General features: G+C 50.2%; 1 protein-coding gene across 1 annotated transcript; it reads right to left on the bottom strand.

Moving 5' to 3' along the window:
• Window positions 1-4,174: 4,174 nt before the first annotated feature.
• IFFO1 (intermediate filament family orphan 1) lies at window positions 4,175-16,577 on the bottom strand (the record flags this gene model as incomplete). The annotated part of the gene is made up of 10 exons (XM_006030321.3): window positions 4,175-4,952; window positions 5,681-5,811; window positions 6,065-6,160; window positions 6,653-6,773; window positions 7,660-7,841; window positions 8,301-8,309; window positions 8,755-8,895; window positions 9,367-9,462; window positions 9,544-9,604; window positions 16,411-16,577. Coding segments are annotated over 10 exons (1,107 nt in total), but the record flags the coding sequence as incomplete, so codon positions are not given.
• Window positions 16,578-16,579: the final 2 nt, after the last annotated feature.

Raw genomic sequence — 16,579 nt, forward strand, 5'->3', positions numbered from 1 at the left:
CCAAATTTTAAAACCATCTGCCTGGGAGGGGCAGCAGCAGTTCTATTCAGGCAACATGGAAAGAATCAATCTTAAACTGATTAATACAGTGCTTGCCTTCTACCATATTAGCAAAGTGCCTTGTTTCGCTTTAACTGGAGAAAAATGTGTGTTGTATTATACGTGATGATGAGGCACCACATCACCTGCTCTAGGACTTTTTAAAATCCTAGATCTGCCCATAATCAAGGGTGGAGAGACTTCCTTTGCCAGTTCTTCTGGGGCTACCTCTGCACAAATAGGCTCTGCTGGTTCAATAATTGTGGCAAAGCACTTCTTGCTATAGCAAAACTGAGCTTGTGACAGTAAAGTTTGTACCAGCTCCCCCAAGCAATTTGAAGCTTTCAGTGTTTCCTTTATGCCTGTAAAAAAATTCCCATCCTGAGCTGATATGGCTCTCCTGGCTCAAAAATTCTTCTGTGGTAAACATAGTCTTAAGACTATCTGCTAGAGATGAACTTTGGTAAATTAACAGGCCTAGAGACTGCAACATCCTCTTTGGTTAACAACAGGCTAGAAGGTGCTTCATCATCCTCACAGGATGACAACATCCTGTTCCTCTCAAAATGCAGAACTGAGATATTTGTTGAATACATCTGGCTTTTCTGCATCTACATTAACAAATCTACTATCTTCATCTAGTAACAGGCTTATGCCAATTCTAAGATTTTTTCTGCCTCTTACACTTAAACATCTTCTTATTGTCCTCAGTCATGGGTTTTCTTTCTTTAGCTTCACTTATTTGTCCGTACTTCATAACAGCTAATTATGGTGATTTCCAAATAACTCTTCCAATTATTGCACCTAATTGTTGTAATTACTTCACTGCTGACTCAGGCTAGGTTCTCAGTCAAAGGTACTCTCTTGGCTTGGCTTTTGGGTCAGATAAAAACATTTCTTCAAGAACTTCCAGTTTACATCCTTTTTTCTCTCTTTTGTTTGCTGGCAGTTTCTGAAAGGGATTATATGACATTGTGCCTGTAGCAGCAGCAGGCTGGACCCAGGAGGTCCCTACCAGGCCCATGTTCCTATAATCTGTCTCATGTTTTTGTTACTATTAGCTCTTTTGAAGCAGGATGTATATGCTACATGTATTATCATAGGAACCATGGTAATACCATGGAATAAGTCCTATGTTTGCTCACATTGATGTCACAGTGCCTGGTCCCTAGGTAACCATTCACTTCTACTCCAGTGATTGATTCATCTCTGTCTGTCATGATGGAGTCCAAAATAGTTGCCTCCTGTCAGTGGTAACACGTGAGAGAGTGCAGTTCTGAGTTACCAAGTACCACAAAGATGTTGTCTCCAACATATGATACAGCTGCCACCTCACTCTCTCTTTGCCTACTCTATCCTTCATAGAGAGATTAGAACCAGGAACTTTTAACATCCCAGTCCAGTGAATCATCCCATCAGTTTTCAGGAATGTCACGCATCAAACTTCTTCCCATGAGCAAGAAATTCCATTTTTTGTTGCTCGTTATCCAGACTTCAATCATTTATATATAAGCATTTGAAAAGTGTCTTTTCAACACATTGGCACAATTAGGCCAAAAGCAACATGCTAAGTTTGTAGTACCATGGGTGGAGCTAGGATTTTGAATAGTGAGGAGCAGATGGTGTGGCACATCATCACATATAACACAACACACATTTTTCTCCAGTTGAAGAGAAACAAGACAATGTATGAATATGATAGACGTCTAGCACTATATTATTCAGTTTAAGATCGACTCCTTCAGTGCTGCCTGAACAGAAATGCCCTCCCAGGCAGATGGTTTTAAAGTTGGAGCAGGAATCAAAGGGAGTTGCTACTGCATCACTGCCCTGTTCCATTCCTGCAATGACAGGTTTCTCAGCAGTGGACTTGATGAGTCTATACATCTAGCCAAGCTGAATGCCTCCTGGTTCTTTCCACCTTGGTCACAAATAGCTAGTCTACTTCCTGTTTCTATACGCTTTGCAGCTCATTACCCACTTCTTCCTCTTGCCGTGTGCCTGTGGCAAACATCTCTGAATCTGGTTAGGCAAAAAGTCATTTTCTCAGTTGCAATGCAGTGTTGCAATTTTTACTTCCAGACCACATGTCTCTTCCAGCTTGAATTTCACACATTAGACGCATCTTATCTGGTGGCAGAAAGGTAACCATGGCGCACACAGCACAGGTAAAGCTGTACCCAAGCAGAAGGAACTGTGATCCTTCCCAAACTCCCCTTCTTCTATCTTGGGCTTGCCCAATCAAAGCATCACCTGGCAACTGACTTGCACACTGAAGCTCATTGTTTGGCTCTACCCTCTTACTGACTGGGACAAATTACAATCACTGATCTCAAACAGAAGGTCTGATAAAAGACCCAAGCATCATGTGGTCTCATAGGGAACAAACCAACTAACCAGCCAAAAACACAACTTATTTGGTCCCTGCACCTACAAGCACAGGATCTCAACTGTCAGTGTCCAAAGGGGAGAAGGTGATTATCTAGAGGAATGTGTCACATGCTCTGTGTTTTTTTGTGGGGGGGTTTATGGGTTTTTGCCTTGTTGGCTCTTGGTAGCCCTTACACTGCTTCTCACGAAGTGGATTTCTGGGTCTAATTCTAACTCTCCCAGAAGCATCTTTGGGCAACTTCTGCTGCACAAAGGAGTGTATATGTGGCTGACGCTCGATTGTCTTCTGTACTGGGGGTATGACTTTATATGGGCTCTGAAGTACATGGAAATGTACTAGCAATCAGCATAGGCAAGCGGTCATACTCATAGTGGTCTAGCTCCCAGTTCAATGCATTTACCCCAAAGCTACAGGGTCTTCTGTGGAGGTGTGTTTGTCACTAGGACACCCCCTGCTTTTGCAGTCTAGTCCAATTCAGCCAAAATTAGAATATCCTACAAAGTACACCATACTTGCCCTAGAATGAGGCCCCTCTGAGGGGAAGTCTAGTTATGCCACCCCATCCATTCCCACCCCATTACAGATGTGTGAAGGGGGACCATGTATGTCTGATTAGTCTCATAATTCAGGTGTGGTGACCAGGGCAGCAGTTTCAGATGTTGACTTGGGTGGGGGTGAAAAAAGAGCAGCTGCTACTGCAGCTGCACAATAATTCTGGTGGCACAATGGCAACTGGAATCACCACTGCCCCAGTGCAACCCACTACCCCGGATGCCCAGCTGACTTGTTACACCCTCCATCTCTGGTTAATCTATAAGCAGTCCCCTTGTCCTCCTTACTGCCCCTCGACACATCTGTGTGCATCTGCAGAAGTGACCATGTTCTCAGCTAGGATGCAAGGGACACACAGGTTAAATCCATATGCACCAAATGAAGAGGGTGGTAGGAACAGACAGCAAGCCTGGGCACTCTATTACAATCCTCACTGCCAGCTGTGGAAGGAACAGACAGGAGAGTAATTCAAGTTCCAGGGTGGTCCTAGAGCAAGGGTCCAATCAGCAAAAGGAGCTGGTGGAGCCATAGAAATCATAGAGAAGCAGGGCTGCAAGGGACCTCCAGAGTTCATCTAGTCCACCCCCCTTCCTGAGGCAGGATCATCCCTATCCAAACCATCCTATATAAATCCATTGCCTAACTTCCTAGCAAAACTATACAGTTAACCTTGACAGAACCTAAGACATAACATCCTAACCTGCCAAAGGTAAAGCAGGGAAACCACACCAGCCAATATCTTTCTTCTGTAAAAGGTTGTTATAATATATGCTCAAGAGATCCCAAGTAGAGGGCCATGCCCCCTGCTAACCAAGGGATGGCAAACCCCCGCACCCCAGTCCATACCAATCTGACAGTGGGATAAAATGCCCTCCTGACTCCAAATATGTCTATTGGTCTGACCCTGAGCAGAGGGGCAAGACCCTCTAGCCAAAAACCTCCGGCTTTGGACTCAGCAGGCCAGCCTTGGCTGCAGCCAAAACCCAATGCTTCTGAGGGAGACTTAAAAATGCCCTGACACATATAGCATGAGATTGGAAGCTCAGCCTTTGAGTCCAGTGTAGCCTCAGCAATGCAGTCCCTGATCCTGCCATATTCCTGGCACTCAGATCACACCCCATGGAGGGATGGAGACACCTCAGATTGACACCCTCTGGCTAGCCCCAATGAACCCCACACAGGAGGCAGCTGTAGAAAAGGGAACTATCCCATTTAATGGTTCCTTGTTTCTGTCACAAACATGTTCACGTGTCATTGCACCACAAATCCGCAGCAAAGCAAAGTGCATGGAAGGGGTGGGGTGGCCAAGCCAATGTCCCCGAAGAGAGGAGACTCCCGAGCCCCTTGTGCAGGGTGGCATAAGGATGCTGTGAGTGTTCAGTGAACAGGGAGGGCAGGGAGCCCAGCACTCAGTCCAGTTGGCACCAGTATAAGGTCCAGTTTGCGGAGAGGCACAGCTCCGGTTCTGCTTCTGTGCAGCACAAAGGGAGCAGGGGAGCCAGGTCAAGTATACCAGGACAGGGGCCAGATGACTTGGGGTTGGGAGGTCCCAGGAACCCCAGTCCCAGGGATGCTGCTATAGTGAAGTGGGATCCTCCCTTCCTGAACCCCAGAAGGATCAAAGCAGGAGAAGGGAATACAGAGGGAACTGGAGGGGGCCCCACACGAAGGCCCTCACATCTATCTAGTTATTCCCACTTACATGTCCCTTTGGGGTGAATCCCCCGCCTGGCCTGAGTCAGGAGGGGTTTGGTGACAGAGTCCTGATGGCAGTTCCACATTCCTGTCAGTTGCTCCAAGCCATGGCTCAGACACCCCCACCCTCTCCCTTGCCAAGAAGGTGGCAAAGGGATGGGGCCTTCCTAATTATCTGATGGAGGCTTCACTTGGGGGGTCACGATCAGACTCCTCTGTTTCTTCGTTTGGGGTTGATTCACTGTTTGAGACTGGAGTGAAAGCAGGAGACTTTCTGAAAGAAAACAAAGAGAAAGGCTTACATAGGGAACAGCAGGTGGTGGGAAGGTGGGGAGAAGAGGGCAAGATCACAGATACCAGCAGAGAGGAAGGGGCCACTTAAGAACTGGACAGGGGAGGGGGAGGGAAACAGCAGAAGTGCCCTCACTGGAGTGTGAGGGGAGTAGATGGCCAGCAAGGTTCTCCAGTGCTGAAAGGTGCTGGGAAGCCCCTGTGCACCAACAAGTGATATGAACAACACGAGTCCTGAAAACATATACACGGGAGAGGAGTCTTATGGAACCGAGGTGCGCTGGAGCTGATATCAGGAGAACCTGCTCAGAGAAGTGCCCTGAAGGTGCCTGACAATTCAGGGAGGCCAGGGGGTGGGATGTGAAAGCACGAGCTTGTTGCAGCAGTGCACAGGCTACAGCTACCCTGGTTTAATGCTCCCATTAGCTAGCACATCCCAGCAGTTCAGCAGCACTCTGTCCCTCTGGTGGGGGCATCAAGATCTCTTGAGATGACATCATCACCTGTCAAAACTGACACCTGAGCATGATTCACTTTCTACAGACACATGGCACCAAAACTAGCTCCTGGGCAAAGGCTGTGAGGACACTGTATCTGATTATTCAGAACCCAGCCGAGACAGGCTCCCAGACCCTCTGCTTGGACCCAGTTCACCTTCCAGCACCTGGACCATAGCCCAGAAACCCTGGCCCTCTCTGTCTAAGAACTCACCTGTCCCCAGACTGGGTGATGAGCCGGCGGCAGGTCTCCATCTGCACATCCAGCCCACGCTTCATGCTGCACATTTCCATGTACTCATGTAAATGTCGGTTCATGTCATTCTTTGCTGTGGCCAGCTCCAGCTGCACAGGGGGAGCAATGAGGAGCTGAACCAGTTGGCAGGGCTCTGGCACATGCCCCACCTGGCTCAAAGGCACTGGCAATACTCCCTCATGCCAAAGGGCATGGGCCAGCCAGCTTCACCAGCCAGCCAATTCCCAACTCCCTGTTCCTGCTATGGGCTTCCCCTTTCCTTCCACTCCTAGGGTCTATCCTCTCCTCTTCCATTCCCTACCCCTTTGTGCCATCATCTCTCCCACTTCCTCCTTCTCCCACCTCAATTTGGTCGATGGTTTCCTGATACTCCTTCTCACGGCTCTTGAAGAGAGACTCTGTGTCCTTAATCACCTTCTCTAGACTGTCATCCTGCTGCTGGGGAAAAAGAAGGGTGTAAATATAGAAATGCCAGACACTGGAAACCAGAGAGAAAGAGAGATTAGAGAAGGAACCAAAACAATGGGCTACATATGTGGCATGTAACCATTCACAAAGCCAAAGAGCATGGATAAGGCAGACAGTTCAAAGTCCAGGGCTTCTAGCAGCCTACAGCTTTGCACAGATACCTGGAGGATTTGGGCAAATACATCATAGCCCAACTCAGAACTAGCAGCCACCTAGGGTCTGGGGAAGCAGGTCAAAAGCATGCTAAGTAGGGGTTTTGGCTAGGGGCCCTTCAAGGCCTCATCTTGGCCTATGCAGAACACATTTCATTCCCACTTGAGGGGCAGGTATTCTCACTGGTGGATTTAAGAGACAGTGTGGGAGCCCAGAGCAGTCAAAGACAGAACTAAAACACAGAAGGGCTGGAGTGGGCAGAACACTTCTGTCCTCATATGTACAGCTGAAATTGGAGGCCACCATTACCTCGCTCTGTGCCTCTGCAGCTGCAATTGCATATCCAGAGAAATCCTCCCAGAGCAGCAGCGTTTCCTCAGTCTCCTCCCATGTGAGGCTGTCACAGTCATCCTCAAAGTCATACTCCCGCCTGGGGAAAAAGAACCACATATCAGTAGCTGGAGGAGCCATAAAGAGTGGGTCTGGAGTGCTGAACTCATCCTTAGGGCACAGTCTGGACAGACGCAACAAATGTTCCGAGAATGTTATCGACTAGAAACCGGCCCACAAAGGTGCCAGATCAGAGGTGCCCGCACGTACTTTGCCAAGGGTTCCAAGTAGAAAGGTTCACTGTTTAGGCATTCCAGTGCCATCGAACCGCCACCAGGTGGTGCTGGTGAGTACCCACTGCTCCCCCTTCTTACTAACAGCCAGTTCAACAAAGACCCATTTCTGTACTTTACTGAAACTGGTGTGGTAGTACCCTGACCGGGAGTGCCTAGATGTCTGTGTAGGGCAGGAAGGTGACTGGACCACTGTTCCTGGGTTTCTGGGACCTGGGTGCTTTCACAGCTTTTAAAGAGTGCACCCCCCCCCCCCCCGGTCATCCATCAATTATTTCAGTTCCTGGAAATAGACTGGTGCTTGCTGCATACCAGACTAATTTGAGGGTGGGAGGACCAACTGGACACTAGTCATGGAAAGCTTAGTATCTGCACGTAACATTGAACTGGTTCATGGCGAACCAGTTCTAAATAATATTCAATTATCCAGGTACATCTTTGAAAGGGTGCAGGAGGCTTAAACCACTCTAAACTGGCTTGTACATCTGGCCACTTGTGGTTTGAAGCACATTTAAACTGGGATAAAAGTGTTATGTCTGTCTGCGCCAGTCCCGGCCTCTCCCTCCAGCCAGAGCTGCAGGAAACTAGCAGGGTGCTGGTTGGGGAGCCGCTCCCAGCTACTCCAGTCTCAGCATCTTCCCAAAGTGAGAACTGGAGGAAGCAGGACAGGAGCAAGAGCCAGGCTGCACTCACAGCTGATTCAGCATCCTCTGCATCTCTTCATTAATGTTCATGGCTGTGGTCTCATCTTCCCCATCTTCAGGCTTCCTGGAGGTGTCACTCTCAGACAGTGAAGTGTCCTCATCGCTGACCTGCTTCCGCTCTCGCTTCCGCCCAGCTGCGCCTGGGACCTTAATGGGAGACAAGTGCAGAGACTACAGAAACAAGGCCGGGTGCAAGGTTGGGGTGTAGGGAGTGGAAAGGAGATGGAGGGTAAGAGAATGGTGCAGGGGCAGGGAGGGAGGGAGGGAGAGAGAGAAAGAAAGAAAGAAGGAAAGAAGAAGAAAAGAGAGGAAGAGAGACGGGCTCATTATGATCAGGTTAATGATGGTGCAATGACCAAAATGTGATTTTTAGCATATTTTTAAAATGAAAAAAAAATTATGCAACTAAAGATGGAGTCTGTGAATCTGATGAGAAGAAATGTAGTTTCATTACAGAACTCAAATCACACAACCCCCCAGATCCAGAGAGAGGGAAAGGCAGAGAGAGAGGGAAAGGCAGAGAGAGAGAGGGAGTCTGAGAAAAGTGAAATATGTCAATATTTACAGTCAAACCTTTATTTTATAGAAAGTTTCTAATTTGTACATTTTTCTCAACTGAATGAAACTAACCAGCTGCTTCTGCAGGGGAGAGAGAGAGACAGAGGCAGAGAGCGAGAGGCAGCAACAGTGATAGAGAAAGAGACAGACAGCGAGACAGAGAGAGGGGGGGGAGGAGAGAGATGGAGTTAGAGACAGACACTTAGCACCATGTCTCCCTCTTCTGCAGCTGCTCCCCCATCACTGGGGGACCCAGGGCCCAACACCTCTGAATAAAGGGAGGTTGATGAATGCCCTACATCATGCTTGGAGCCTTCAGTAACTTCCCTGTCCTCCTCTGATTACTGGTCCATATCCCAGTGACTTGACCCAAGAGGGAGAGCTCATGAGCTCATGGAACAAGAGTCAGGGTGACTGAGCATCTCCCTAAAAGGGGCTAGCTACCTCCTCCGTCTCTGCCTTTGGCTACAATCTCTTTTTCCAAGAGGTAGCAGTGTAACTAGGAACAGCAGCAGATGCCTCTCACCTGAAACATCTTGATCATGTCCTCACAGTTGCGCTGCTGTGCCACGTCGCACAACTTGGCCGTGATGTCAATTCGCCGGCAGATATCCATGTCCACCTTCATGGCCTTCTCCTGGATCTTGGTATCCAGCTCCGTGATGTTCTGACCCCATAAGAACCAGCCCAGAGGACAGAGGAGAATGGAGTGTTACAAAAGGCCCTGGTCTGTAAATGCAGGGGACTGGTCTCCATGGCCGAGGTGGCCCTCCCCAGCCCTATGCTCCTGTGGTCCTCCTGTATGCCCAGCCTGTTGTTCCTATGGGTTGAAAATTCTTGGTGCACAGAGGGCTTTTCTGGCAAGAAGCTCCTTCCCACGGTGCTGTACCTAGGGCTATGGTAATGCCAAGGCAGTGCCAAGGGAGCTCACACTGCAACTAGCACACTGAGGGGGCTGGTGCCATCAGCATTACTGGGGCAGCTTGCACTGGAGGCACTCACACTGGCTACTGCTGTGGACATCACATCCCCCTTGGGTTTGGCACTACCCTAGTAAAATCACCGCTGCCTACTGAGCAAAAGAATGGGGTGTGGAGGTGTCCATCAAGCAGGGGAGGGGTTAGGGGAGGGCACTCACATTGCTCATCAGTCCCTTGAATACAACCAGCTCTGCCTTGAGCTGCTCCACCTTTAAGGCCAGTTCTTCTTGGCAAGCTTCGGCTTCCTGAGCTTCCTGATCAGGGAGAGAGGAAGACAGTGATCAGAACTGGGGAGAAGCAGCAGGGGGCTAGGGATGCAGGGAGAGGACCCTCACCTCATGCAGCTCAGTCACTCGGTCCTGAAGCTGGACACGCATAGTATACTCCTCTTCCCACCTGGTGAGACAAAGGTGCCAATTACACCCCTCCAGCTTTGCTGCCCTGCACAGCTGGGCAGGACAGAGCTGGCAGCTTCTGTGGGTCCCCTCCCTGACAGCTCAGTTGTGCACTACAGGATATGCTCCCACCTTGGGTGTAGGATGGGGAATGTGCTCTGGAATTTGCTTCTTCCCCTTCCAGACAGCTACAGCTGTTAGATGCATGTCACTCCCTTTGACCACAAGCCAGGCCCTCCACTCTTCTCTGCCAGCCTTACTCTGCAATACCAGCTGCCTTTCAGGCCATGCAGGGGAAGCTTGGGATACCCACCACAAACTGCCTGTGGCAGCTGCAGCACACACACAGCCCTGAATTAGGCCAACTGGCAGACTGAGCCCAGTGTCCCTTCTTCCTCTGCCCACTGTGCCAGATCAGACCAGTGACCTCCAGCTTGGGGTAGACTGGACTGCGCTAAACTGGTCAGCAGCAGACACTGAGCTGCATTAGGTGCTGCAGGGCAGAGCAGGGCTGAATGTGTGTGATATGCGCCACGTTATATAGCAGGCAGTTCTGAGACACAGATGACAGTCTAATATTAGGCCGCATTGCACTATGAGAAGTTGTACTATATTGGGCTGTGCCCGACTGTGGAGGGCTGTGCTATCGTGAACTGTATTGCTCTGCAAAGGGCTCCACTATACTGGGCCATAAGGGGCTGACTTACATTGGGCTATAATTGTAGTAATAAACCACTGCAACAAGATGAATTGAATGGGAATGGGCTAGGCTGAATCAGCTTACTTTGCAGTAGGCTGTATTGGCCTCAGTTAGGCTGGGTTGGGTAATAACTGATCACCTTACATTAGGCTGGATTGTGTCACAAAAGACTTCCGCTGTAGAAGTCAGAGCTATTCTGAACACAACTGCAAGGTGACTGGCAGTTTTATACTGAATTGTGTTGTGATGTAATAGGCTACATGATAGGGAGCTCTATTTCACTCCCCTCTTCTGTGAACAGCTTCCTAGGCAGCGGTGTACTGTACTGCAGTGTGTTTACGGGTTGTATTTCACATTGCTAACCGACTGCATTACATCAAATATATTGCTGGTGTTGTCAGTAGTGGTCTGGGTTGCCCCCTGCTCCACTGTGGTGGTTAGTGCAATTGAGGCGTGTTGCTGTTACATTTTCAGTTCCTCCAGGCAAGCGGTATTTTCTCTAGACAGAGACCATTGCCCTGGACACAACCAAGGTTTATAGTCCCTGTATGTATTATAAGTAAAGTTGTAACCATCAACGTTTTGCCCAGAGTCCTGGTTCTTGGAGTCATCCAGTGACATAAGATCACAATTTGCATTTTTAACAAGGCACACTTGAAATAAGCAAAAGATAAGATATAAACATAATATAAGAACCACACAGTTATCTTGACATTTTTAAGACAGCCTCACGATTTTTAAGGGCTGGACTCAGACTTTTCAAAGAGCTGGGGCTGGCCATACTGCTGCTAACCTGAACTTTCAGATAACATCCAGCTCTAAAGGTGTGCACTGTTCTTTTCCCAGACTGTTCCAGACCACTGGCTGAGACAGCTGTCCATCAGTAAAGAAGGGTCAGTGGGGGCATTCCTCCAACCTCAACTGGGGAGAAGAGGGAAGGGAACCGGGAAAAAAAACAAAGGCGGCAGTCAAAAGAAAGGAGAGTGCTAGAGATAAGGTTTGCTTAGTGGGAACTGATCCAACTAGGCTTCCCTCTCTGGGGAGAGACTGCATTCCCCAAAACAAAAAATATTTCCTCAAGCTCTTTTCTCTCACTACCCCTCCCCCTCCCAGTCCCTCTAGCCTTGTCTAGACTTTGAAGAGAAATCCTTTTTGATGAAAATGCTTCTAAGCATCAGGTTCCAAAAACCATTAGGGAAGATATGTTCAGTACCCGCACTTAACCCAACACTGGGATGGAAAACAACAATGATTCCTGGAGGAAGCAAAATTTCTGCATATCCTCTCTATCCTTCACCAGCCCTCTTACTCCTTCCCTTTCATTCATGTCCCCTGTTTCACTCCTTTCTCTGTATCTCTCTGCCATTCTCCTCTGCAATGCACCATTCCTAATAATAACCTCACTGCACCACTTCCCCACAGCCTAGCCCAGCCCAGCGACTCAGAGGCATTCTGGATGCTGTTGATGCTGGCTGTGAGTAAGTGTCCTCCTGTAACCCCTGCATACTGCTTCACCACCCACAGTCCCCACTGGGAGCCACAAATTCCTCCATCCTGCTCAATGTACACATGGCTGCAACACCTCTGTGCCCCCCCCCTCTCCAACCAGCCATCCAACACCTCTGTGCCACCCCCCTCTCCAACCAGCCACAGTGCTAAGAGATGGGGGGGAAAGGAGAGTGATAAAGTGCAGAAAGTCCACAGACCCTACAGCCCAGGCTACCCACCAACCAGGCAACACCAGGCCATCGCACCCAACCCACAGACAAGGATCAGCCACTCTTCTAAAGCCCCCCACCCCCAGTGACATTATAAGGAAATAAATCTAGGGAGAAAAAAGAATCCAATGCACCTTTAAAAATCAGCTTAATCTAGCCCAGGGCCACACACATTTGTGTGCCTCAGTTGCAGGCATATGACTATCATATGGCATTGCTAGAGGGCAGAGTTATGGTTCTTTGTATGGTCTAACTTCTGCATCTCCAACCCTTACTATGTTTGGATTACTTACAAGTTTGACTCCTAGGTCTGTAGTACCAGGTTCTGGTGGAATGGCATCATCTCTGCAACACTGTCCATTCCAAGTCACCATGGCACATACCTGAAGATGTGATGCTGCCTCAGCATAGCTCGCATCTAGAATCATTTCCCTGTGTTCATGCGTGGCAGGGAGAAAGGGCAGACACAGTGGGACTCCCAGAGCACTTGGCAGGGCAACACACATCCCCTCCTCCCACCAAATCACTGACTCATCATCAGCTATTCCTACCCATCCTGAGCATGGCCTGCAACAAACCTGATTCTTGTTGCTGTATCATTTGTCTTTGCTCCTGATCCACTCCCACATATGCAGGACTTTGAAACAAAATGCAGTATTTAAAGAGACACTCTCCACTTCACACAGCTGTGAGTTGTCTTGCAGTTTGGAGGCCTTCTGGTCAAGGCTGTGGGAATGCAGTGACTGTGCCCCTGGTACCCTTCCAGGACACAATGACTTAATCCCTCAAAGTCAAAGGACTGAGATTTACTAAGCTACCATGACTCTTCTTCCACAATACAGCCTTAACTCTGCCCTCGAGGAGGGGGAAGACAACTGGGAACTTTCAGGGTTTGCAGCATGTATGGTTTGGGAATTAAGCACTCATACTGGAAGAGCACACAAGGAGGCCAAGGAAGTGTTGAGCACTGTACCAGACCAGTAACTGTAACTCTGCATGTGAATTTCCCATGTCTTTAAGAAACTAAGAGACAGGCTAAAGGGCAACAGAAAAAGCCCAAGAGACATAGGTTGTCACTCCTTAGGTATTAACCCCCTCCTCCTCCTGGTCTCTACATGCCTCTAGCAGGGCTAGCAGGCTAAGGAGAGGAAAGAGCAAGGTAGCTAGAAGTCAGCAAAGAAGTCGGCTGCCAACTGGAAACAGCCTGGGGTGCAGAGACCCACGATCTCTATGGCAATGTGATAGGAAGGCCTCTGTGCTCTCTCTGCTCCTGGGGGGGGGGGGGGGGGGGGGGCAGAAATACCAGAAGCCCTTCCCCTGACTGGAAAAAAAGTATGTGGGGAATCACAGAAAAGCAGGGCTGAACCTCTAAAGGTAATCTAGTCCAATCCCCTGCCTGAGGCAGTATCATCCCTGTCTAGTCATCTCATACAAATCCTCATGTAGCACCTTAACTGGCCACAGGCAAAGCAGGGAGACGATGGCAGCCAGTGTCCTGCTGCTGTGAGAGATATTAAATACACTTGAAAGATCTGAGGAAAAGGGCCATGCCCCTTTGCTACAAAGGAAAGCAACCCCCACCCCTGTCCATAGAATTTTACCCCCTACTCAAATTGGTTTCTCGACTCCAAATGCAGCGATCAGTCTGGCCACAAGTCGAGGGGCAAGACTAACCAGGAACCTCTGGGTTTAAGTCCCAGCAGGAGAACTGGCACACCCCAGCCAAAAAACACAGCTTTGGCTGCAGCTAACACACCCAATGTTTCTAAGGAACGTACCCCCCCCCACCCCACCCCACCCCCAGCATACACAGCAACAGGAAGAGAAAAAAAATCCTTCCAGGACCCATTCAGCAACCAGCGAAGGGCAGAGGCATGGGAAATACCTATAGTATAGCATAGGCATAGCTGCGCCTAGCTCTTCCCTGACTAATACCCAGCCTCTTCTTGAATGCTTCCTACAATGGAGGTCTCATGGCCCCTTCCTTCCAGTAGGGATTCTGAAAAGCTCACAGTTGTGGCTGTCTATTGCAGAGGGCCCCTGGCGTGCAGAAGGGGTTTGGGACTGTATCCTCCTCCCAGCTCCTGGAAACAGTCTAAAAAGGTATAACACCAGGAACAACACTATCCCCCAGGCCCACAGTGACTCTAAACACACCCTGTAACGCATCTCCGGAAGACTCTACAAAAGATGCTGCCAAGAGCTGGGCCAACTATGAACAGCCTCACTCCCCAAAGCATTACAGCTTGCTAGAGCAGCTAAAACTGACTCAACTATAAACAATCTGAGAGCTTGGCCATGCTCCCAGAGCCAAAATAACTTGCAGATTTAGAAAATGATACAGAGATACAAGCAATGTACCACAGCAAAAGTGAACAGGGTTTTACCACGTCAGCTGCTCTGTGATAATTATCCACGTGCATGCTTTTATCTTGGAGTAAGTGGAAGCTAAGCTACAGTAGTTTCACTCTATTTTATGTCAAAGCTTTGGTACCACGGTTTAGCTTCCACTTGTCACAGGGCAAGAGCCTACACAGGCAGTTACTGTGCGACATGTGGGGTTCTTCAAAGCCCCTCCTCTTGTACCTCACAGTAAAGAGTCTGCATGTTCACACCTTCAGGGAGTCTGGGGTGTGGTGCATGATGGGACACCGGTCTACTGAGCCCTGTGAACGGCGCGTGCCCCCAGTGGCTGGGGGGCACAGCTGCACTGGTGGCAGCGGGAGCATGGTCGCAGTGAGCAGGGAGCTCCCACAGACACTGCCAGCACTGTTGGCAGTGGGAGAGAGGGGGTGGCGAGTGCCAACCAGAGGTCGGCGACCACCCACAGGCACCACCAGCAGCGTCAGCAGTGGCAGCAGGGATTGCTGACTGCCTGCAGATGCCACCGGCGGTGTCAGCAGTGAGGTGGAGAGTGGTGACTGCCTGCAGAGGGTGCACTACCATGCTCAGGGGGTGCACGTGTACACGTTCCCCCTGCTGCACCCTCTGTAAGTACCCCAACTGCATGTCACTCCATCCTCCTAAATCCCACAAAAAATAGGGCAGGACCCCAAAACCTCTAAAATGATTGGTGTGACACTCCCAAACACCGCACAGCAGGCTGATGATGATGTGTCAAGTACAGACACCAGCTCTCCTGGGGATCCAGCCTTGCTTGGACCACAAGGAGGAGCCTCTTTTCTGCCTGCCGGCCTGGTCTCATTCACTGCCCATGGCCTGGGTGCTGAAATACCCCTATTAAAGACCCTGCCCCTTCAACTTTGTCAGATTCATTTGGAAAGGCAAACAGACTTGCAGTCCATCTTTCCTTGCGCAGGCCTGGTATTGGACAAATTGGCTGTCCTCCACCCTGCAACTGTGGGGAGGGAGTGGCAATGATAGCTGGCTGCCCCAAGAAAAGAACCAGGAAGGGGAAGGGGAAGGGAGAGGGAAATAAAAGGTGGTTGGTGAAAGGGGCACACTGACTCCCTGCTACCTGGTTCCCAGCCCAGCCCACCTTCCCTGGGCCCCAGGCAGGTATTTCACAGAAGGGTCTACCTACCCTACCTTGCCATTCCATGGAGTGGAAGAGAAAGGCTCATGCCTGTTGGTTCAGTGGGCCTGGTTCTCCAAGTGGAGGCTGAAGCTGAAGTTCAGTGGCCCATGTTTTGAGCAGATGCTGTCCGCTTGCTTAACCCTTTTGCCACATTAAAAAAATAACCCCCCCAAAATATCATAAAGGAAAGATGTTAAAAATAGGTCGGGGGGTGTTAAAGTGTCTGCAGGCCCCAATTATACCCAACTGTGCCTTGGGCCCTGCCACTCCCCAGACCAATCTCATTACAGACACCAGTTTTAAAAGGTAAAGCTCAGCTGTTGAAAAAGAGCCCCTGCCACCTTGGCAATACTAAAGGAAGGGCCAACTTGGAACAGAACCAAAATGCCCAGGGGCCACCGGGGCTGTTTCTCCTCCTGCCAGGTGACAAGTCAAGCCCTGGATCCATCACCCTTGCCTTGCAGGGCTCCCCACACTTGCCAGGGGACTAGGCTACAGAGGGCTGCTCAGCCTGTCTGCACCGCAGGAGGAAGGGAAACAGAGGCCAGCAACTGGGACCCTCCAGGACAACCCATCCATCTCAGACCTTGCCTCGACACCTACTCACTAGAGAGTCACAGGAGCCTGCTCAGCTGCACCCACTGCCCCTCTCCTTCCAGCCCCCTTGCCTGCCAGCCTCCGAGCTAGTAACTGGGGGGGGGGGGGGGGGCGCCCCACGCCGCGCCCCGGAGTCACGTTCACCCACTCTGGGCTTGGGGGGGAGAGCGGGCAGTAGCCCCTGGGTGCCAGGGAGGCAGGGAGCTGGAGAAGGAGAAGGGGGAGAGCCCTGCCACCCCCACCCCACCCCGCACCTGCGCTTGTACTCGTCGCGCTCCCGCTTGACCTTGGCCAGCACGTTGTAGAGGGCGCGGATCTCGGGCGTGATGGTGTCGATCTGCACGCCCACGCCGTCGGGGTGCACCCAGGACACGCCGGGCCCCTGCAGCAGCGTGGGCTCGGCGCCGGGCCCGAGCCGGCGCG

This window comes from Alligator sinensis, unplaced genomic scaffold, assembly GCF_000455745.1.
Source record: "Alligator sinensis unplaced genomic scaffold, ASM45574v1 scaffold1238_1, whole genome shotgun sequence".
NCBI lineage: Eukaryota > Metazoa > Chordata > Crocodylia > Alligatoridae > Alligator > Alligator sinensis.